Here is a 24148-nt window from a genome sequence, read left to right on the forward strand (position 1 = left end):
TGTTTAAGGTAGAAGTGATAAATACTCATTATAAAGGCTCATGCAATCACTTCTAATCAGAACTGTAACATTTTCTTGTTTGGTTTATATTACCTCAAACATAATCCTTTGAGATCTGCCTCTGTGTGTGTACGTGTGTGTATATACATATGAAGTATACAATAAATAAGCTCTACTATGGTTCAAAAGAGCCTCATCTGGGCAATGACTCTGAGCCAGGCAAAACTGAAAAGAGTGAACACAGCCAGAATCAAAATTGCCTCTTCCCTCCTCTCAAGCTGACCAATCTTATGTACTTCAAGAGCAGCCTTTTTTTCCTCACTCCCTCATCTATGAAGACCAGTGATCTATTTCATCTGCCTCAAACAAAGGACTCTTGAAAGATGTTCTCTTAAACTTATTTTCTCAACCCTGAGGGCATACAATTACTGCTGTTCACTCATGCTTTGTGTGCTTAGATATTGGAAGGACGCACGTACTTTCTGTCATTGTTACAGCATTCCCATGGAAAATTCCAGGGCAGCCAGCGTGTTCCTGACTCAGGCTCTGCCCACCACTGGCTGTGGAGTCAGCAAGCCAAACCTTGTTTAGGTGGTTATAGAAGCAAGCGGTATCTTTACTAAGCTGATAGCTGACCAGTGTGCTGCCTCTCAGGTTCTGATCTGCGTTCAGTGAGATGGGGAAAACATAGCAGGGAACTGGAGGAGGACCTAAGTGCTGCCTTTGAAATTGCAACTCGTTCCTTCCAGCAGCGTTCCTCCGGGAGCACGATTCGCACATGTCAACCCCCATGACTCAAAAGATAAAACGCTTTACTAGCCCAAACGAAACAGGTCTCAAGAGTAGCTTCGGCGGTGGTTCAGAAAAGCACTCAAGTGTCCTTTGTTTTGTGAGCAGTGTGGCGTAAGGCAATAGGATGCATCAACAGGCACAGGATCCGTTGAAGGCTGCCCACTCTAGCTGTGTACTGAATTCCTTACGTCATGGTAGAGGAAAGGACGTGGTAGTTAGCACAAGTCTGGCAGCACTGCAGTTGCAACCCGTTAACAGCTCACTGCTGTTTGGATTTCCTCTGTGCAGGATGCAGGATGAAACATCACAATCAAACACATTTTAAATGCAGGAGTCCAGCTTGAGAGACTGATGCAAAAACCTTGTTAAAACATCTGCTCAACATCAATTTTATTACATCATGTTACAGCAGTATTGTAACATCTGGTGATTCGATACACACTTCAGCACCTTGTAGGACAATGCCATGTGGACTGGTCGCCTGTTTAGCATGCAACACCCAGCGTCTGTCCCTTGCTGAAGCTCCAGCTCTCTGGCACAGTCCCAGAGCTGACTTCACACTAACGTGGCAAGAGCCTGGACGTTGTGGGAGCTTTCAGAAGGCCTGTGGGCAGCGGGGTGATTTCGGACGCTTCTGTCTCTAATGCTGCTTTTAGGGCTGTGCTGAGCCTTGGCCGTGTGGCTCTGGAAGGCCCGGACAGTTCGGATAGCAAGGATGCAGACCACAAAGCTTGCAAAGTACAAACAGGCAGCAGCAACACCAAAAAGGCCAACAGCCGCGTCACCGCCCTGGACCACGCAGTTCATGGAGGTATAACCACGGCGTGCATACAGCCTCTCACGCCTCTTGCAAACTTCTGTGGAGTTCACCTGACTGACAAAATGCAGGTAGAGGCCGACCGCCGCGATGTATGCCACGCCGGCCAGCAGGTTGAAGGCACATTCGCCTGCCAGCAGCCCCATCCTGAGCTGCTGGATGGGTTTTGCCCCCACGACAAGGAAGACAAGGGTAAGTGCTGCTGATGTTAAGCTGAAGGCTACTCCGCCATACACGCAAGGGGCTCTCATCTGGGTGAACTGCATGTCCAGCTCCCTCACCTCCTGGAGCTCCGTGCCCTCAAAGGGGCTATAGGCTGAATTCAGGCTAAAGGATCCAGTGCCAAAGCCGCCAAGGGAGGTGAAGCCTGCAACAGAGGCTTGGGCAGCACCCACACAAACCAGCACCAGGAAGTTAACTGTGATTTCCACAAACTTCAAAATGCCTGTAAGGAGCAGAAAGATGGGAACGGGGGTCAAAATCATGTCTTGTGCAAACTGGGGGTGACAGAAGTACATGAAAACCATAGACAAAGACAGCACTGTTACTGAGATGGTCCTCTTGGCTGCAGCTACAGAAGAGCGCTGCTTTAAAAAAAAAGAAGCACGAGCTCTCATGGGTACATTTCAGAGGTTGGGCAAATTACTTTTTTTTAATTTGTCAGTGTGCTTGATAAATGGATCTTCATGCGGGGAAAGAAATCCATAAAAATTTTACTGTGCTTGTGTTATTGCCAAGGCAAGCGCACAATGATTGTATTTTGGCCTGTAACTACTTGGCATAAACACAGTGAGCAAGAAATATCCAGTATGAACAAAATTCTGAGGTTAAAGCTGACAAAAACCTAGAAGCTTCCAATGGCTTAAAAACTGTGCAAGTTATTTAGATCCTTTAAAATGTGTTTACTGCTTTAACTTATACCCTTTTTTTGTCTAAGTGTTAATTTAAATTTATTATCTACCCAGATGCAACTTCTACTTCATCTCCTTCAGAGATAAAAATCTCTTCATAAATCTGAAGAAACAGTTCCTGATTGCACAAAAAAAGGAGGAGGGGAAGGAAGCAAAAGCCACCTTATATATGAGAGAAGTTAAGTGAATTTGATACCAGGTCATGTGTTCTTCCACGTCCCCACCTTCAGAAGAAAGCCTTATGACTTCTGAGCTGACTCTTCTCCTCTTTTCCTTATGTTATGCTACTGATAAATGTAACCAAGGTTTTTTAAGAAAAAAAAAAAGTTGATAAATTACTTCTTTTTGTGGTAGTTGCCTGTCAGGAAGGTGCAGCATCTGTTAGATAAATCTGATTATTCTGTGACAGCTCACTAGGGGTCAGACTAAGATTAGTAAACATGACGGATGTTCAGTCGTGGCATAGCTAGAGTTGCCTATTCGGGAAATGAAAACCCCTTGTGTATCACGCATGTTGGTCCTCAAGTCCTGAAGTTAATTACAGGATTGTGAATCTTATTATTCCATTGCAGTCCGACAGCCAAGAACGTAAGATGCTTGACACAGTGGTCCTACATTTGCCTTTAAAGTGGGGCAGGATCTGCGGTTTGCATACAGACTTTCATTTTATGCTGCTACCATTGATCAGCATGCCATTTGAGCAATGGCTCAGTTGCTGTCAAGGCTGTACGGGCTTGAAAAGAAAGGGCTGAAGCAGCACGCAAGGGAATTAGACAAATTCCTCTCTTGTGCTGCCAGATGCTTCAAACCAAAGAAAGCCAGTGACAGCCACCATGAAGGATTATCAGATATTCCCATTGTGCCCATTCTTATTCCCTCCACAGAGGGCTGAGGTAACAAGCTCCTTCCTGCTGCCGCTTGCTCTTCACAGGAAGGTGCTTGCAACGGTTTGACAAGGGTCTTTGGCCACTTCAGGAGTTCCTGCTTCCCCTCTACCCAGACTGTCCCCTTACTTCTGCTAATGCAGCTGTTGGTAGGTACACATTCACATCGTGGCCTTGCAAACCATCCCAGAAGCACAAAGGGGAGCAGTGATAATGGTGGTAATACCTCTGAATAGAGTATCTGAGGCTCAGCATGTTTCAGTTTGTCTGTGTATATATATACATACCCAAGTGCATGCACATACAGATTTCATATCCTAAAAAACCATAGGTAGAGCAGGCAGAGGAGACAAAGTGCTCTTGTTGAGGAGGAACTAAGTGTGCAGTTCTATGTATGTGTTCTTCAGAGGTGATGCTGATGGATGGGGCAACCTGATCTGGGGGTGGAACCAGATGATCTTTAAGGTCCCTTCCAACCCAAATTATTCTATGGTTTCTGCACGACAACATGCCTTTTCCTCAACCCCTCTGCACAACCATTTCTGTGAAGCAGGACAATAAACATGCTGGTTATCAAATCTGTTCAGGAGGCTTCAAATATTTCAAAGGAAGTATCTGTGAAGCTAAAGGTAAAGAGAAATTTAAATCTTGGTCCCTTAGACAGGATTTGGAACTCCTTGTAGCAAAGTCAAACACTGCAGCCAAAAGACTCAATGTTTTTAATAGGTACAGAGTCATCACTTTACCGGGACTATTTACCAGAATATTTTGAAAGTGTAATAGCTGCACAGGACATTCATTGGAACTGGATCAGATATTTTCTGTCTGCTCGGTTGAGCTGTACAGTATGCCTTCCAAATACAGGGAGTCAATTTAGGTCCTCAGGGCCCTTGGACAGTGTTGGACACAGAAGGCCACTTCCCTTTTTAAGGGCTGACTACTGATTTCATAGCTGCTCCATCAGGAAGTGGTTCTTACAAGTCTACAGGGAGGAAAGACCATTTGATTAAGGGAAACATAAATTTTAAATATGTTTGGGAACTTGGAAGTTGGGAATTCAGGACCAGTCAGCTTGCTTCTATGCTGCTTTCAGAATTTCCTTTTCGTCTATGACTGGTGAGGCACTCTGACCTGCTGAGCATCAACTTTTCCTGTACATCACCTTGCTGAGCTTCAGAAAAGGCAATTTTCTGCTGTCAAAGTAGTCAGCACCTGCTGCTAACCTCCCCACATTTATAACTGAGCCCAATCCTCAATGACATTGCTCCAAAACTTCCTATGTATTCTCACAAATTCTGTATGCAACTCCTTAACTTCACTGAGCTGATTGCTGGTACCACAGTAGGGCTGGCAGAACGTGTCGCTGTGCTCATAGGATGACAAATATGATCAGTGTCAGCCTACTGTATTTTTAACTGCAGCAGTAGATGCTTTCATGGCATGCTTGAAAAAGTCCCTTAGGGCATTCAGGTTGGACAGGTTTTGTACGTACCTGCACAGTTTTCACACACGCCTGCTGTAGAATTGATTAGAGTAACTAAACAATGGAGACAGGTTCATTAGCAGTTACTCCACCAGTTATTTGCATCATATGTTTTTTAAAAAGTGCAATAACAAAGCTTCCTGTATTAAAGAAAAATCCTAAAATGATAAGCAGTATGTAGAATGAAGCTGTGAATTACAGGACTATGACAACAGCCAGCAGGGTTTGTGAAAGCAGACAATTAGTGGAAATCCCTAGGGCCTTGTACAACCATCAGGGCTTTAAGGGAAATATTAAGCCCTCCGGTATGTTCAGGTCTTGACCCAGGCAGCCCAAAAACCTCATGCAGCCTTGATCTGTGATAGTTACAAGCTGATACCAAATCCTAGTGTACTAGTATAAACAGGATAGACAGACTTGAGAAATAAGGAATAAAAGGACAGTTAAGTTTTGAATCTTAGCTCTGTCAAGGAATGCTAACATACACATACTAGCCGTGACCTACATCAAGCAGTGTACTGCTGGCAGAAAGGGCTGAGTTAAAAGCCACGCTTCTGAGTCTGTGCTGCCACTCCTGCTTTCACAGACCAGTTAGCTACATCATCTTAGAGTTATAGCTGCAGAAACTAGACTGCCAAAAGGTCTTCCTACAGGGAAGTTACTTACCTCTACAACTATTCCCTAATCCCACGCAGTGAACGCATTGCAAGACTTGAGTGTAAAATGACAGGAGGTCTGAAAAATCTCAGAACTCCACTGGTCTGGTTATTTTTTCCTTTCTCAAGTTCAAAATCTTAGGATATATCTAAAATGTTACTGATTTGTATTAAATTTAGCACAGTGAACAGCTGGCTTTGGGAACTAACCCTCTCCATACTGAGCAAGTAACAAGACTCAAGTCTGGGCTCCTAGATTTCGATTTCCTTTCCCATGCATCTTTCCTGCACTGCTTTTCAGCACTGAAGGTGAGGAGAATGGCTACAACCTAAAAGACAGTGAGTGCTGCCGGAGCCTTCCAGAGAATTGTTTCATTCATTCCATAAAATCTAAATCTGCAATGAATAGCAACTTCACTTCAATGTATCATACTTGTTAACTTCCTTTGAATACAGTCTTCTTTTGCTATGAGTAGGCTTCCTGCTGTAACAAACAGCAGCCTTTCAATTTGTACTATTAATCTACTATTCACAGAATCATCTAGGTTGGAAAAGACCTTGAAGATCACCTAGTCCAACCATTAAACTAACATTGACAGTTCCCAACTACACCAGATCCCTCAGCGCTATGTCAACCCGACTCTTAAACACCTCCAGGGATGGCAACTCCACCACCTCCCTGGGCAGCCCATTCCAACACCTAACAACCCATTCTGTAAAGAAATGCTTCCTAATATCCAGTCTAAACCTTCCCTGGCACAACTTGAGGCCATTACCTCTTGTCCTATCACTTGTCACTTGGTTAAAGAGACTCATCCCCATCTCCCTGCAACCTCCTTTCAGGTAGCTGTAGAGGGCGATGAGGTCTCCCCTCAGCCTCCTCTTCTCCAGACTAAACAACCCCAGGTCCCTCAGCCGCTCCTCGTACGACATGTGCTCCAGACCCTTCACCAGCTTCGTTGCCCTTCTCTGGACATGCTCGAGTAATTCAATGTCCTTTTTGTAGTGAGGGGCCCAATTTTTCACTTTGCCTTTCCCTTCTATACCTGGTGCACGCTGGGCTATTGCCACAGTATTAACCCACTGGTCAATGGTTTTGTCTTCTATCAAATGGTGGGCTCAAACCTTCAGCAAAGCAGCCAGGCAGGCTGTTAAGGGCACAGATCCACTGGCAGCTCACCTTACTCTATCGGCTCCTACCCTTGTCTGGGAGTCACCACTTTTCTCCCCTGCCCAGTAATAACTCCAGCCTAGCATTAGGCCCTTCCAAGAGCTGTTTTAATAAATTAAAATAGCAGGAAACAATTCAACTCTCTTCTTGTGTGCTGCTGTTTTTTCCTGCAACTTTAGCAACTCAAAGTGACTCACAGCGTATCTGATGAGCAATTGTGCTGGCATGAGTTTAGGAGGGAAAATAACACAGCCAGGATGAGAGAAAGACCAGAAACTCTCCTTTTCAGGTGAGGTGAGCTGTTAAATCTGCATGCTCTGCCTCATAAAACTACACTATGGCTGAGTCTGTGGTACCCAGTAACTCAAATGTGTGCTCAAGTCTCATGCGTTGGAAGCTGTGAAGAGGCTTTGTCACCCAGGCACTGTGACAGAATGGTCCCAGTGCTCAGGTGTGTATGTACGTGTATACATAAAGTTAAATGGTCGATTCACGTTTGTTTCTATGTTTCTGCAGCTGACAAGAAGCAAACTGTAGGACAGTCAGTTCTGGCTGTTGCTGCTGAACTCTCCTGACCCCACAAGGGCCTGACTAATAGAGGAGGTGTTCAAAGTGTCTCCCTCCACTGCATCTTGGCTCAGTAGTCACTTCTTTTCTCTGTTGACTGCACATGGACTCTTTCTCCCATATCTTTTGGTATCATTCCCTCCTCTTAAGTTAACATCCCTGTACTTCTATATTTTAGGTTTGTCATTCTCCATTCTGGCTTGCTTTCTCCCCCTGCTTTGCAGGCCATGTACCACCAGACCAGGGGTACCCAGCTGGCAGCTGCGGGGGTGCCCAGCTGCCCCTCTTGGACACCTCGACCCCAGCGGCAGGGCAGCAGCGCCAGGAGCCACACAGGCCAGTAGCCCTGTGTCATATCACGTTAGGGATCACTCCAGGAGAAGGGAAGAAAGGAATGAGAGGCTACAACACACACATTAAAAATCATTCTCCCAGCCATTCTCACTGAAAGCTGTCTTTTGGGTTTTTTTCCCAGTTTGGGTAGCTTTCTCCTTTTCAGAGGTAATTTTTTTTCCCCCCAAAGGAGCAGACAAGTATTTTGACCATATATAGTGACTTACAAAAGCAGCCGTCAGTCCTGAAAAGGATCTCAAACGCTGAACTTCTTTTGCCAGTGCAGGTTTGGCAAACCCCAGAGAGTAAAGGCACAGCTCAACATGCAGCTTTGGTCACCTCTCTGCTGAACTGAGTCGGTGGTGGGAAGAATAGATAAGGCAGAAGGAAGAGAAAACATCAGAGGAAAGAGGGGGTTTGTTCTGCTTTTGGAAGCGGACAAAAATGTCACAGAAGTGGGGAGGAACCAAAACAGTGGAGGAGAACTGAACAAGGGAAATGAAATGGAGACAAGAGTTGCAACAGATTAAAAATATTAAATCTGGATGCAAAATATTAAAACATCTTGCCAATGGTATTATTGCAGTTATATGTACCAGTACAAAGCAAGATCTTACTGAAACCAGGAACAAGAATTCAACCAACTTCACTGATGCAAGATCAGGGCATTACACAGCTTTGTTGTAAACAAACAAATGGCCCCCAAGCCCCCACCCCACCATTGTTTTTGTAGGTCTCTGTGTTCTTCAGCCAGTGGTGGGATTTAGCTTTCACTGAGTTATGCTAAAATCTCCCTAATGGAGTAATGTTCAAAGGTGGAAAAAACCACAACCCAACCCTAAAACACGAGTGTTAGGCAATGTAACACCAACAGTTATTCACTGAATCTTGGCTTTTCAAAGGACCCAAGGGAACTGCGTACTTGGAGCCAACTGAATTTAAATGGCATGTAAGTGCCCAACACATTTATGCTCATTTGAGATATCCGTCTTACTGGAAATCGATGGAAAAAAACTAGGAAAATTAAATGTGCTCTAGAAAGAAGCATTATTATTCTCTTTTAATAAGTTGTCCCTCTTTAGTCAAGACAATCACTCCATCAGAAAATCTCAAAGGATGACCAGCCTTGTTTTTGATGATTCAGAGAAGCCTTATGCTCACAGTCAGAGTGCTCAGATCCAAATGTATTGTCCTGTTTTTTCTGTGTATCATCATCCCTTAAAAGCACTACTGTCTCACTTGCTCTATTCCTTCTGCTTAATACCCTCCCATCCTCTAAACAGTGCTGTCCAATTTTCATAGGAAAGGGTGGACTTAATTTGTAGAACTACTGCATCATCTTCTATCCCCAGAGTTTCCCACCACTGTACGACACTAAGATTTACTTGCCATCGAGACACAGTTTTCAGTACAAGCAAGCCCCTGTCTGGGAACAACAGCTTTGGTTTACTTGTTCCCAGTAGTTCTTTAAAGCATCACTTCTAGCATGTTCTTTATTTCTCTCTTGTTAACTGAGCATGAGTCATCTTCCAAAATTTTGGAGAGGGTGGGAAGCAAAAGGTCTTGCATTAAACTGTAACACTTGGCAATAGTGATTTAAATACAACGCCTATAAAAGGCTGTACATGTATTCGTAGCACTGGTAGGTCTCTGCAGTCACCTTATGTTCTGTGTTCCATGAAACAGCCTTTTTTTCTTCCTAATGTACCCATAGTTCTTTCAAATAGTCAACAAATATCTTGGTATCGAAACAAACTTGCAGGTTTTTTTAAAAAGAGTTCAGGAAACAATGAAACACTCCTGTTTCTTATGCCAACTTTCCATAGCCACTCCCTCTGTTTGAACTGAAACTGAGCCGCCTTCAGAAAGTGCAAAGATTGGGGTGTTATTGCTCTGTAAGTAATCATTGTCTGGCTGAAGGTAGGTCAGGTTGGAGGCACCTGTGAACCCGAGCTTCTCATTCTCTTTATCAATTGTCAGTTGTCACACTTGGTGAGCAACATTCCTGACTGGGTGGATTTTCTCCTTTAAGTGAGGTAAGATCACCTGCTCAAGAAATAGAGCTACATTTAGTAGCCAGTCAGTCTGCTGTATCAGTTAGCTTTGAGACCCACTTTTTAAAGAGAAGAGTTTTTCTTAGTTCCCAGAATTTGTGTCAGATGTGGGGAAGCCAAACCCAGCGGTCTTGAAAGAAAGATGGTGCAACTCCTGTTCTATACTGGTAGAGAGCAGGCTTTAAGATTTCCCAGTAGGGAAGCAGGACTAGAGTCTAACACATGCCTAACAGCTAACATCAACTTTGCCAGTATCTTCCCCTGCCAACTTAAGTGAGTCTTCTCAGTTGTAGTTCTCCCCTCCCTAAAAACAATAGTGTACGTGTTAGCACAATGCCAAAATGTGGATGAAAAAAATCTGATATAAACACGTGGGCAGAGTGAAGCCCCATACGCTGGCAGAGCAACGGTTTTGTAAAGGTAACATTTGGCATCTGCAACGAGTGTAGCTCCCCTGCATGTTTTTATAGAGCTAACTGCTCATGGCTATTTGCATTTCACAGCAAAGAGGACTTGCCTCCAAGTGAAACACTTTAACTTCAGAACAGGGAGGTTACCTGCAGCTCTGTCACTGTATCTTGTTACTGTGCAATTTTAATTAAACATTTTGAATAACTGGGATTATTTTAATCTGTACAGCGCCATCCAATTCCCACTACTAATATCCTCTGTCTTCACAATTACAAGATTAAAATTTGATGGCAAATTCAGTATGTTAGTCACACTGTATTTAAAATATACTTTGTAACAGATAGGAGGGGGAAGCCATGTAATTACAATGAGACTATAGGGGACCTTAGTGATCCCTTCTTGCAGCAGAAATACGTTGAAATTAAGTGCCACAGGAACAGTGTATGACAGGTTTGAGCACAATTTAAAGGAGCTAAGCATGGCAGACAGTAGGGGCAAAACGTGAAGCTGGTGACTAAAAAATGCAGCTGTCTCTAATCCTATGGGGTGTCTTCACAGAAACATAAGTGTCCTGCTGACCACTGCTGAAAAGATCTAACATGTGCAGCTGAACGGACTTGTCAAATGCTTGTTTGCATCCACAAAGTTACCTGCATTATACACATTTAATGGCCGTTCAGTGTTTTTGAACATACATAACTGAAGCTCCAGAAAGTCTTTTACTTCAGTCCAATGCCTCTTGCAGACCACGACTCTCCCCCAACATCTCCACAGCACTGGAAGGGATACAAGTGCTCTGCAAAATGTTCTTCCCCTCCTGCTCCCACATCTGACTCCAAGAACAAAGGTATCAGGACGTAACAGAGCAACATAAAAGCAGCAGTATAATAGTTATAAACAATGGCATAACTCAAACTGAGTGTCTACTAGTGTGAACCCTGTATTTGGGGTGACTTTTTATCTCAGTATTTTTTCCAGTCTATGAGTGTTTGCCAGCATGCATAGCTACAGGAAAAAAATTCAACTGTGTTTTGTAAAAACAAAAGCTGATAGATGTTTACATTTGAATTAATGCTGGCTTGTTAATGCATGAATATATCCTGGAGAAAGTCATTGTTACTCCCTAATTCTATTTCCTCCTCCAAATAAATTCAGTTTGATATTTCCTCCTGGCTATGCTTGAAATTGGAGACTTTTCTTGTTGTTACAAACCATAATGCTTTCTTTTTCTGAGAGGAAATTGGTCTGAAGGTTTTAACAAGTGTGGATGTTAGGATGTAGGCTAAAGGCATGATTGTTTGGAAGTGCCTACAATATGCTTAAGAAATCTGACACTATTCATGGTGCAAAGTGCAAAGCTGTATTCATGGCAGCAAAGAACAGCGATTCAATTATCCTTGCTCTCCCACAAACCTTTTTAGTGCTGTCTCCCTTAAATGCCAAGTGGGTTGAAGAATTAAAAAAAAAACCCAATTTATTAGCTCAGAAATTATGACCAGCACAGTACAATTCCATATAAGGCTAAAGTGCAGGCATTTCCTGAGTCACGTACTGACTGAAGATGGGAGAAACTTAGTTTACCTTCACTGTTCAAGCATTATCCTGAAATTGCATTGCTCCAGCTCTTTCAGACCAATATATGCAATCAAAAGAAAATGAAAAGTTTTCAAGGTCAAGTGACCAAATATCTATGACCAATTGAAGATCAGCAATTCACTCTTGCATTTGACTCAGGTTTTGCTCTCTCTAAGGTGAGGGAAGCAGCATGGCAGCCAGCCTTGAACACCTCTCTCATTCTCTCTGGTAACCAAAAGCACTGAATCTGGTTGTATTTTTAAAGGACCCGGGGGGGGGGGGGGGGGGGGGGGGGGAGTGTCCTTTGAAAGGCAAATATGATTGGTAATGTAGTTTTTCTACACAGAAGAGAGAACTACAGAAATTTTACCTGCACTATGAAAAGCAAGTTTAATGTTTTCTTCTGAAAGAATCTCAGCTCTAAGTATCCCCAGGCCAAAACTCTTGTCATTTTCAACCATTGTGTGTAAATTGTAAGAAATGGTTATTGCAAGCAGTAGTTCCTTAGCTGATGAAAGGTTTACCTTTATCATGAACAGTTTATTTCCAATTCTCATATAATTATACAGAGCATCTAGGCAGCTTCCCACCAATCTATAAGCTGTTCCTTAAGTCTCCTTCACTACTACAGGAACAGAAGGTGGCAGACTTCAGTGTTTCTGTTGCCTTTTGAATCTGTAATCTGCAGATCCATGATGTGACATCCCTATGAAAAAAACCATACCGAAACTAGACATAAAGATAGCATAGTAAGGAAGACTCAAAAATTTGTTAGAGGGAAGTAATTTGAAAGAACCAGCAGATATATGAAGAAAGGCAAGCCAAGTGGGAGTGCTCTTAAATGACACAAGCTCCGGTGAGATCAAAGATCCTCTCACAGATTAAGAGTGGTTAAAAGAAAATAAAGAGCAAGAGGAAACAACCAGTTTTCAAACAGAGTTAAGAGGGAAGTCTCTGTTTTGTGCTGCTTGTCACTAGTTATGCCCATGTTAGCACTGCAATGGGAGTGGATCTGTGGAGTTAAACAGTTGGAGCTGAAGACCTTGGGGATACACGATAGGCATTTTCTGGGGTACTTCATTTTAGCTCTAGTTTGGTCCAAAGGACACAGTGCCTGCTGTTAGTTACAGCTCACCCTCTCGTTTAGTTTTATCTGAAGGAAATACAGTTTGTGCGTCCTGAGACTGATCTGCAACATGGCCCAAAAAGCTGTAAGTGGGGACTCCAAAGAGATTCAGCTCGAAAGTACACACCAAAAAAACTACGGTAGATGAACAGACTAATGAACTGAAAAGGTTGAAGTGTGAGATGGTGAAGTCTGTTTTAATAATAATCACAAAAAATTCTTCATGATTGCCAACTCTAAAATTGGTAGGCTGGTGAGAGCTCAAGCTCTTGAATGAGAAATTAATGAAATCAGTGCTTAATAAGCAACCTGACACTTTATGCATGTACACAAACACTCATTCCCCCATCTACAGAGCACACAGATGGGCTCTAAACAAATAATTTCCACTCAGGATAGACATTAGGTAGCCTTCTCTGAAAACATCAGCTCAGTGTTCACTGACAGTCAAACACCACATGAAAAGCTAGGAAGCACTGGGATAGGACTACAGAACCCGAACCTTTATGCAGATGTCTGATTCTTTTGGGAATTTATCCTGAGTTCTGAGTGCGGTTCTGGTCAGCCCATCTCAAAAGGGTACGATGGATCTGGAAAATGTATAAGGCTGGCAAGCTAACCAGAACTGGAAAGGCTTCACTCTTGATAGGAACAGAACTGACTATTCTTCAATCTATGAAGAAATAATAGGAGCACAGTGACAGGGAGAAAGGGAAGACTTCACTCTAAAAATCATAAATCTCGTGGAGAAGGTGAATATATGAGATTATCGTTAGGTATTTTGAATACCACCAGAATCAGAGACACCTTCTTTAACATATTTTAAGGAACAAAACAGTACTTCTTCAAGTGGCACAAAGAAACTGTGGAGCTCCTTGCCTTAAAATAACGTGGAGGTCAAACATTCAAAAGGGGATTCAGAAAACGATTAAACAAATTTGATAGGTCTGTAAAGAGGTATTAAACATAACAGAAGTGAATGCAGTTTTCCAATTCAGAGAATTCCACCAATCTGAAGTTTGGGGAGTTTTCCAGAGGACAGCTCACTCTCTACTGGTCCAAACTCTGATGGTCCTCCTAAATTTGCACCCTAGTACACTGTCTGAGAGGATGCATCACGAGGTGCCTAGTACGATCCAGTACTGCTAGCCATGTGATCGCACCTGAATGGCTTTGAATAGGTATTTCTCATATAACATTTAAACAGACTTTTTTTTTCTTTCTGTTTTCAAGACGAAAGGATTAAAAAGGATCAGAATGTTTTGAAGCTTCTTAAATGGCATCAAATTTTCCTATTGACAAAAGGGATCAGTATGGGTTGTTTCTTCCATTATATTATATGGGTTGAGTTTATTTTCTTAATGTGGTTGTAGGAAAACAAAAGGGGACGGGGATCAGGGAGGGAAGGTGGGAATAACAAATATAGGAGAACAACATCCTTTTTTCTACTGCTGCTTACAGCTAAGGTGTGCAAAGGATCCCTGCAAAAATAACTGCCTATTTCTGAAACTCAACTTTAGCTTTTTGGGATGTTGCTAGTGAAAAGCATGGATGAAGAGGGCAGTATCTAGGTGAAGGAAATACTTTTCAGAGCTCTGGTTGTTCAGAATTCCTCTCTAGTTTGCCAAACTGGTCAACATGCACAAAGAGCGTAAGTATATTTATTGGGCAAAAGGAAAAAAAAAAAAACAAACCATAGTGAAAGTAGAGTGATGCACAGTCAGAAACTAAGGTTCACATTTCAGTTGTTGCTTTGGAAAAAACTGTGGTACATCACTTGATTTCCCAGCCTTGTTTGATACTAGTTTATTTTAGAATTATGGTGATTGGGAAGGGGGAATTTCACCAGATTGCTGATAAATCACTGGCAAAAGAGATGGTTAAGAAGTATTTACGGGAACTTTTCATGCTGTAAAGAAGTTGTAGCTTGCATGTACTGACTTCTTAGTAAACAATTCATGTAGCTTTTCAGTTACAATATTTATTATGACTGCAGGGAATACAGAATTCTGCAAAACAATTCTAGGAAATTCTACTAAATCTTGGTACTTATAAAAATTAAAACAGTGGAGTAACATTCTTATAGTCTAATCAACCTCCAATATATTTTCATTTTTTGAAATAAAACTGCTAATAAAAGGGTTTATTTTCTACATGATCTCTTTTCCCTCCTCCACTGCAAGATCAGACATTAAATTTTTGGAAAATACTGAGCAATACCTGGGGGAGGGGTGGGAGTGAAATCATCATCGTCAACTGATGCATCCAAAACTAGGACATTTTGAAAATGTTAATGATGTTTAATGCACTGAAATAATGAGAAGCAAATGCAGGGGAAAAAACCTCAGCAAGTCACATTAAGCTATCCACTGAAAACTAAAAATAACTTGCCACTTCATTTTTCTGTGAGAAATGCTGTGATAAAATAAGGCACGGAGTTTTCTAGAGCTTCTTGGACAAGTTAAAATAATTTAGTATTGTTGAAGAAGAAACAGTTTCATCCCTGACAAAGTATCAATATGGCTCTGTATCATTAAATATGCTCTACTAACTGTTGAGTTAAATCTCCTCGAGATGAAAAACAAACTGTATACAAATACACAGAACGTATTTATAAGAGAAAATAGTTCACCTCACTCTTTAAATTGTTCACATATTCACATACAGAGAAATATTAAGAGCAAACTGAGTGTGTTATTTAACTTTCCTTCATGGAATGAAGAAATGATCTAACATTATGTATTTTAATTTACTTCCAACAAATAAACTCTTCATTTGTCTCTCTACTGGAAGACACTGAAAGGCTGTTTATAGACTTCAACCAAAGACTTTGCAACTAGCTGCAAGTTTCAACTCAGACTGCAGTGGGTCTTTCCTACAAACAAGGTGAGAATGCTCATTGTCCTGGAAGAGGGAAAACTTTTAAAGGAGTAACAGATATTTTAGTGGCATTTCTTTTCAGTTTATGGAAATGAGTTTACTAAGTGTTAAGGCTGATTTCCTCCCACATTAATGCTCATCTCTCTGATTGTTGTAGTCACTTTCAAGCTATTAAAAAACCAAGTTATTTCTCAAGAGCTGTTTTATTGAATTCATGTCCACAAAAGTTTTGTCTCCCGCGATGTTGCTTTATAAAGATGTATCAGTGATGACTGAATTAAATTCAGAGTTGCTAAAAAGTCCGAGAAGAATGTGTCAGAAATAAACTATCATCAAAGCTTCAACAGCCATCTTTAAATTGCTTACAGATGCAAATATCTATTTTATTCCTAAATCCCAAAGGTTAACTCTTGCTGTAAAACCTGGGTGATTACACACGACCCACTCAGATGCTCTGAATGTATATTCTGGAGCTGCATTTTCAAGTATCTAAATATCTCTATAAATGCCTTTAGATGCCTAAAACATGCTAGTAACCCTCACTTATGCCATTCATTAACTCTCTCAGTTGTTTTTTTGTTTTTTGTTTTTTTTTTTTTAATATTCCTCTAGCTTTACTTTCTAAACACAGAAACCAAAACCAAGACAAGTCCTTGGAAGGAGAGGGGTGGATGGCAGGCAATAAGAATCTCACATACCTCTTGTTGTGCATACCTTTGAACACTTCATTGAGAAGGTTTCCTTGGGAGGATAACACTCTGGTGGTGGGCCAAAATATTCCCGTGCTGCTCCTGAGGTTTTAGAGTAAGGGTCTGAGCGAACAGTAGAAGTCCTTGAGTGCTGGCCACCTTGGATGTCTTCTGTTGACCTACAATGGAGTAAAAGACTAATGTATATTAATTAGCTCATGCTCTCTCCTGAACATTAGAACATGAGAAACTGACAGACACTCCTGTTAGGGGAACCAGCTAGTCCACTTCATAGGTATATGATCTTTTTGGCTTGCATGTTTTGAAAGAAAGTATCCAAATACTTGCATAAATCCACCTTCACAAGGGTATCTGCACTTGATTGTTCTTATTTTGGAAAACGATGCACTCGCTGCATAGGCTGGGTGAATTGTTTAGGTTACTTGCAAAAGGTAGAAGGGAGGAGGGTGTGGGGAGAGTTCCTGCTCCCATAAAAACAAGTAACAGCTTTTTCATGAAAAACAAATGTTTTTAACTAGTCCATCGCAGCCCTGGGAATAAAAATGAGAAATATTTTCACAGAATAAATGTGTAAAGTAGCACAACTGTTTAATGGGTAAGCATTTTGTCAAGTTTGTACTTCCAATTACTGTGTTTCACAAAGATGCCTTTTAGAAGAATGAAAGCTATTAAAAGAAACAGATAAAGATTTTAAAAGTGGGGGGAAAATTGCCTATTTAAATATTTCTCTGGGGGGTTTTTTTGAGGTCTTTGATAATATTCGAAGAGGAATCTAAAATTGACCCAAAAAAATCAATTTATTATGTCTCTGATGAGATTCATTTGTATACTTCAAAGTGGATTTGTCCCTTGCTGTAATGACATACAGCTCCACATCTGAAGCCTGACGGTTTTTAAGGTTGGTGAGATCTAAATTATTCTATGGGAAAAGTGCAATTTGCCCTTTTTAAAGTGAGTTAACACTCAGGTTAAAAGAAACATTCGCTGTAAATTGTTTTGTAAGTGTCTGGTCTAATCTAAATGTTCTCCCTCATTTGAAGGAGAATTGGAGCTTGCCCTTTTTCAAGGTACAGATGGATGATTTTGTTATTAAAGGATATTTTAAGTCTCATTCAGCATTATTATTTTTAAGCCTTCAATGCAGTTTTTATCTTGAATTTCTTATCCACAGATCAGAATTTTCAGCTGTAGTTTTGTTTCCTAGCATCACTGTACTTCACTAAGGTTTATCTTCATCCAATTCCAGATTCAACTTACAAATATTATCTCATTCATCCACATTAAATCATGTTCTTTGTAGTTTTTACATTTTAATTAAGACGTTCAATAACAAGACCAATGCTAACATCTCCGCGTGTAGTTGCCAACAGCTCTGTTTGGCCGAAACATTTCTGATTTTTCTGACCTTTGTCCCGTGTCTTGTGCAACCACCAAAGCATCCTGCGCAGCTGTGTCACATAAATTAAATAAGCTGTGTGATTTATAAGACTTCCAGTTAACTTGAAAGCAATCCCTTTGGTACTTTCTGATGCAGCTGCTTCTCTCTATTGTATCCTGCTACTTGCCAGAAAACAAAACAAAACAAAAAAATCAAAACAAAACCGCCCCTAATGTTCAGCAACAGGGTACAATTATGAAAAAAAAATTCTTTCTTTTAGACTTTTTTTTCTCACAATGGCCTATTCTGACCACCTTTGCTCCTGTTTTCCTTCAGGACTTTCCAGCTTTGGGTAAGGCAACTCTTTCTTCTCAGCAATGAGAGGAAGCTTGCTATAGGAGTTTCAGACAAATGAATTTGGAAAGAGAAATACTCTAGCTAGAAAGTCTTGCTCCTAAGGGATGAAAGCATTAGGCACCCAAATTACAGCTTCCATGAAGCTCTTCCCATCTATTTCATTACAGTATTTGAAGGCCTTTTGGTCAATCAGCCTGAGCCTTCACCAAAATACTGAAATTTCCTTACAGCTGGTTTTGTTGTGAAAGCTAAGCAGAGGAAATGCTATTAGGTTAAGACAAACTCCATGAAAACAACTGATGGACAATCTTTTCGATTAGTTGTAGTGAGGGCGGGTGCCCCCCAGATTCTCAGCTTGACTCTAATTATCTCCATGGCTATTACAGATCTGTAGCTGAAGCTCCCCTTCCTCTAATCCCTGGTGGATACAGGGATGGTCTGTTGGTCTTTAAGGTCCAGCCACCAATTTTCACTCTACATGTCCAGTCATTTAAAGCTAAATTTAAAGCAAAAACAAGAAGTCCAGAGAAGCACTTTATTAAGAAGTGGTGGTTTAATTTACAGCTATCTTTTCACACATTGCTTATATTATGCTGTATATGGGGGGAAAAAAAAAAAAAACAAACAACCAAACAACCAAAAAACCCACACCAAAAAAACCCCTAAAACCCAACCCTTATTTTTTCCCCTTCTCCACAGTGCAATTAATACATTTCTGGAATTTGTTGCTCTCACTTCTAATATGTTAGACAATTTAACTATATCCCCTCCTGATCTTTGCTTTTGCTAAGGACAGTCATTCAGCTTAGTCTGCCCTTTGTTCCCATTTCTCTCCAATTTTTCATGATTTAAGAGAGACAGAAGAAAAATTCATTAGCTATTTCATAATACAGCAGGATTACCACCATCCAAATGTTTTATACTTAGCCATAAGTACTCCTTCTAGTCCACACAGTGCTCTTCACTGCTGCTTTTATTCTCATCCTGTTTTTCTTGCTAAAATGTGTATTACCAGGGAGTACTTCAGTATTTCAGCTTTTCAATAATCTTAATTATATTTATCTCCTCTCCCTCTTTGCCTCTACTCTTAAATTGCCCTACAATCATGCCCCTAAAGACTAAACAGGAGTGATGAGCACTTTACTGCTATAGCCGATTTGCCAGTGGCGTTCAGAGCTACAGACCTCTCTCCTACAGTGCAGTCACTGGCATGCCCTTAAAGCAAAACAGCCTAAGCTCACGACTAGTATGCTGTAGGCTGGCCAGGCTGGAAGGAGAAGTGTAATATCCTGAGTTTATTGTCACTCCAAACCTATCAGTTGATCTGCTTATTGTGGTGATAGGGGCTGACACACTATCAAGTGCCACAAAGAGCTTTAGTCACTTAAACAAGTACTCATTTATTGACTGCGACTACTGAAATTAAGGTTTTTTTTAGATTGATAGAAACTTGTTCACAGCTGAGCTAGAGCAACCTGAGAGTTCAGTAAGTCCCTAGGCTAGTCTCAGTCATGTAACATTCTCATTTAAACAATGCATATTTGGCAAGCCATGGCTTGCTGTCACCTGCTGACCAGCCTCTTTAGGAACTGTACTAAGCAAGACACATGGCCACACTTCACCTACTTGTGACCCAACTTGATCCAGATAACCCCAGGAAATTCACACCTCTCTCTGTGTCATGCAGCCTATCTTTCTGCCTCTTCCTGAGCTCAATACAAAGAAAAAGATTAAGTTTCTACACTGTAAAACAGCCCCCTGATTCCAAATGTGGCGTGCTCATGCTTCATGATTTCAAGGCTGAATAAATGCTTTCTTTGTAATAAGAAGGTATTTCAAAACAAACAAAGGAGATGACAGACATTATAGACCTGTTGTGATATGTTTCTTTAAGGTGATAAAGATGTACCTTGCATTGTATGGGTATGGTTTTCTCGTTCTTCTGTCTTCCTCGTATCTATCAGATCCATGGTTCTGATGGTGCCTGTACAGCTTATCTTGGTATCGTCTCCCAGCATGAGACATCTTCTTTCTTACATGTATTCTTTCCTTCTAAAATAACTTCCTGAGCCAGAGAAATAAAACTGATTCATTTTATAGCTCTACTTAAAGTTATTCATTCACCAGCACTCACATCCATTTCATGCTGATTCAAGACTTAGTACAGACTTCCTTAGAAGAGAAAGAAGTAAATCCCTTTAAACTACATGTAAATAACTTCTTTAAAGAAGGAAGCTTTTCATTTTCCTATTCATCAAGTAATTGTAATGTTTCTACATTCCATGTTGATTGCGCTTAGCTTATTTACTAGGTCTGCTCTGACTCTCCTGCCTTCACTACAAGGGCAAAGCATGGGGTCCACTATGAATGTGAATCTTGGCTTCTCTAATGTTGTCTCTTACATAAAGTATTAAACCCAGCAAACACCAGTGCATTGCACGAGCGTGCATACAACTGCCACTGACGGCAGGGCAAACCTGACAGCGCAGGCTGTGTGTGACCTTTGTCTGGAAGTTTCTAAGAGGAGGGCACCTATCGGTGTAAACAGACGCAGCACCAAACATCGCCTGTGATTTGGATAAACGTTAGGTACTGGCAAAGCTGTGCTGGGCCGAAAATATGTTGGAGAGAAGATACATCCTTAATAATTTGGTATTAAATATTACAGGGATGTTATTTCCTGAAAATGTCTTTACCTGCTCAAGTGCAGTACACTTAAGTCCAAACCTGTAAAATATGGAAACACCGAGTTTAAGCATCTAAGCACTCTTTATTCTTATTTGCCTTCATCACAGCCCTTCAGCATTACTGTAGAAGTGCCTGCAGTCCATTTAATTTTGACTGATCAAGCTGAGGACTTGCTTAATGACTTCCCTTCCGCCTCCTTAGGGTGTCACTAAATAAATAAATTAACTTTGATTTGTTTACGGCTAACAAAGAAAGAGACAGTGCCTTCCTCCGGAGGAGCTCTGCCCCTCTGCTCCGGGCAGAGGCCATTTAGCAAGAAGCAGCCCCGCACCCTTCCCCACGGGCGGTTCCTGGTGTGGGTCCCGTCGCCCCAGCGCCTCCACAGCAAGCCGAAACCCTCTTCACCCGCCGGGAGTCACTCTGCCGCCGGGACCCCGGGCCCGCGGCCCCGGAGCTGCGGCCGCCGGCACTGCCCCGCGGCCGGCGCACACCGGGCACCTGCCCACGTCCCCCTGGGGACAGGGCCGCGCCCTTCGCGCTCCACCCGCCGGCCGGCAGCGGCCCCGCGGCCCCCCTCCACCGGCTCCTCTGGGGGCAGCCCCGTCCCTCGGCGCCCCGGGGGCGAAGGCCAGCGGCCCCCCGCCCCTGCCGCCCCTCACCTGCGGGGAGCGCCGACCTCCGGCCCGCCCCGACAGCAGCTCCCGGGAGCAGCCGGGCCCGCCCTCTCCTTCCCGGCCGCCCGCCGCCGCGCCTTCCTCCTGCGGCGGGCCGGCCCCCGGCGCAGGTGCTGCCCTGCGCGCCCGCCCGCCCTGCCGCGGGGCCTGCTGGCCTTCCTGGGGACGATGAACGCGGGGGGAAGGAGGGGTGCTGCCTCCTGCCCGGCCGTGGGGGAGAGCTGATGTCTGGGAGCGTGGGACAACCTGGGCTTTTGTTTAGAATCATAGACTCATAGAACCATTCGGGTTGGAAAAGACCCTTGGGATCATCGAGTCCAACCATCAGCCCTACTCTACAAAGTTCTCCCCTACACCACATCCCCCAACATCTCATCCAAACGACCCTTAAACACATCCAGGGATGGTGACTCCACCTCCCTGGGCAGCCTATTTCACTGTCTGACCACTCTTTCTGTGAAAATTTTTTTCCTAATCTCCAGTCTAAACCTCCCCTGTTGCAGTTTAAAGCCATTCCCTCTTGTTCTGTCACTAATCACCTGTGAGAAGAGACCAGCACCAACCTCTCTACAATGTCCTTTCAGGTAGCTGTAGAGAGTGATGAGGTCTCCCCTCAGCCTTCTCTTCCTCAAACTGAACAGTCCCAGCTCCTTCAGTCGCTCCTCATAGGATTTGTTCTCCAGGCCCTTCACCAGCTTCGTTGCCCTCCTCTGCACTCACTTAATTTAGTAAAATGAGGTCCCCGTGCACCATGGTGCTGAGGAAGCATCTGGTAAGCCCTGAGAGGATATAAAACCCAAAGGTTAATAAAGTTAAAATTCAAGGTACCCACCCGTTGCCTGTTGTTTTTGAAGAGCCAGCCTCCTTGACTCACAGCGCTCAGGGTGGGAAGCCCTGCAGTGCAAGATGGACGGAGAACAGAAGGTAAAAGAAAATGGGGGAAACTTGTCCCCGGGAGCAAGTGGGTGGGAACAGGCCATGTTACACTAGGTGGGTTGAAAAGGGAGGTAAGCAATTAAACACTCCTCTGGTGTAAAGCCACATTTTAGATAACTGACCTTATGAATGCGTGCAGCCTCATTTCTTGGTGCGCTGCTGAAAGCCCTTCCTGTGGTGGATCTCCAGGGGCTTTGTCTCCTTGCTGCCAGCCTGTGATGTTTCTCTTACAGAGGAACGATGCGCTGGTCCCCTCAGGATGCTTTCTGTTGGGGATATACCTATTTTTGTAGAGAGCCTGGGGCAGACCCATGAACCAGCATTGTAACAAATGACTTCTGCATTGTGCAGTCCTGTACACAAAAACAATCTGTGCCTGAGAAGCAGGACGGTGGTGTTAACATGGCACCGTGCCCTGCTAATCTTGGGCGTTGGAAAGCTTCCCTAGGCTGTGGCGCTACCCTGCACAAGAGCTGGGACTAGAAAATCCCTTTCCTTCCCAGGGCTCATACAGCAGCACGCTTAGGGTACCAGTGCCTCTTGAATTTGGGCTTGAGATAAGTAACTGTTAGTGCAGTCCCGTGCTAGGGCTAAATCCAATATCCCCTTTAAGTAACATGCAGGTGTCAGAGGAACAGCTGTCCCCGAAATGAGGAGATGTCTACAGGAACTGAATACTCCAGATAGGTGTGTTGTAAATTGCTGGACCATGGTAAAACTGTGACTCCCTGCTCTGGTTGATGTCTGTTAACAGCTTCTTTGGCTGTTTACCATTCTCACCTTGCCTGAATCTCTTCTGCTCTTCCTGTCTTCAGCTGTACAGTTCATCTTCCCTCTGTCTTGCACCAACCCTAGTACTCTCTTGATCACATAATAAGCTAATTCAGCTTGCTCTCCAGCCAAACCCAATTTACTTTTTGCTGGTTTAGTGAGTTGAATTGTCTTTGTGCTGCAATCAAATGTGCGCTGAAGCAAGGACTTGGCAGAAGCACGTGTCCCACAGGGAAGAAACTGGGGGAGGGATGGAGGGGAGAGGGCTACCTCTCTTGGCAGCAGTGAGTGGTGAATGTAACTGAAGCCTTAATGTGAAGTTGCAGTTTGAGACACTTCTTACTACCAATCAGTTAGTCACTACGCCTTCTCAGTTTGGGGCTGTCATCCTGCTAGCAAAGGCAGTCTAACAGCGGGAGTGTTCTACTGCTTCGTAGTTCTGTTTCTAATTCTTACTGTTCCTATTTAAAGGTAGCTTAGACTAGTTTGACAGATTTCACCCTGAAGACGATTAAAGTGCCTGCATGAATTCTGTTCTCTTGTCTAGATAATAAACATTTGGGAAGAACATTCTTCACTTGCATCCAGCAGAGGATGTCCGCTCTTGATGGGGGGCATGAGGAATTACAGCTCCCTTCAGGTAGGCAGGTTTCATACAAACAGTAGAAAAATCACAAGGAGACATGGCTGGAAACAGACTGGGAGGCAGGGAGGAACTGAAAGTACTTTGACAGCCACTGTCTCCAGCATAACTAGTAGTTTTGTTAAAGCATTTCTCTTTCTGGTCTGAAAGGGTTTGGGTGTGGCCATTTTGGTTTGATGGAAGACTGGATGGCACTGAAGGGATGCGATTATAGACTGGGTAAAATTCAGCAAAGCTGGTGGGTAAGGTAAGTGTTTAAAAAGTGGTTAAAGTCATTATAGAACCAGGTAGTTGAAATAACAGGGTTGAAACTGACCCAAAATTACATGGT

The 24148-nt window shown here is 42.8% G+C and overlaps 2 protein-coding genes across 2 annotated transcripts in view; both read right to left on the minus strand.

The window, feature by feature from the left end:
- Window positions 1–24148, minus strand: part of BCL2 (BCL2 apoptosis regulator) — a 191872-nt gene that overhangs the window by 54310 nt on the left and 113414 nt on the right. The gene's annotated exons all lie outside the window — the stretch shown is intronic.
- Window positions 1166–21502, minus strand: LOC141933466 (MARVEL domain-containing protein 3-like). Its single transcript, XM_074848166.1, has 4 exons — window positions 21453–21502; window positions 20015–20170; window positions 16359–16528; window positions 1166–2054 (listed from the first exon to the last, which is right to left on the minus strand). Exons 2-4 carry the CDS (start codon window positions 20128–20130, stop codon window positions 1348–1350), a joined length of 993 nt encoding a protein of 330 aa, XP_074704267.1. The 5' UTR covers window positions 20131–20170; window positions 21453–21502; the 3' UTR covers window positions 1166–1347.

The sequence above is a fragment of the Strix aluco genome, chromosome 1 (genome assembly GCF_031877795.1).
Source record: "Strix aluco isolate bStrAlu1 chromosome 1, bStrAlu1.hap1, whole genome shotgun sequence".
Taxonomy (NCBI): domain Eukaryota; kingdom Metazoa; phylum Chordata; class Aves; order Strigiformes; family Strigidae; genus Strix; species Strix aluco.

Excerpts from the sequence above, each read along its gene's own strand:
- LOC141933466 (XM_074848166.1), bottom strand. The coding sequence starts at position 20,130 with ATGTCTCATGCTGGGAGACGATACCAAGATAAGCTGTACAGGCACCAT. Across the intron at positions 16,529-20,014 it reads CCATACCCATACAATGCAAG|GTCAACAGAAGACATCCAAG; the intron begins GTACATCTTTAT and ends ACTCCATTGTAG. Across the intron at positions 2,055-16,358 it reads AAAGGTATGCACAACAAGAG|GCATTTTGAAGTTTGTGGAA; the intron begins GTATGTGAGATT and ends TGCTCCTTACAG.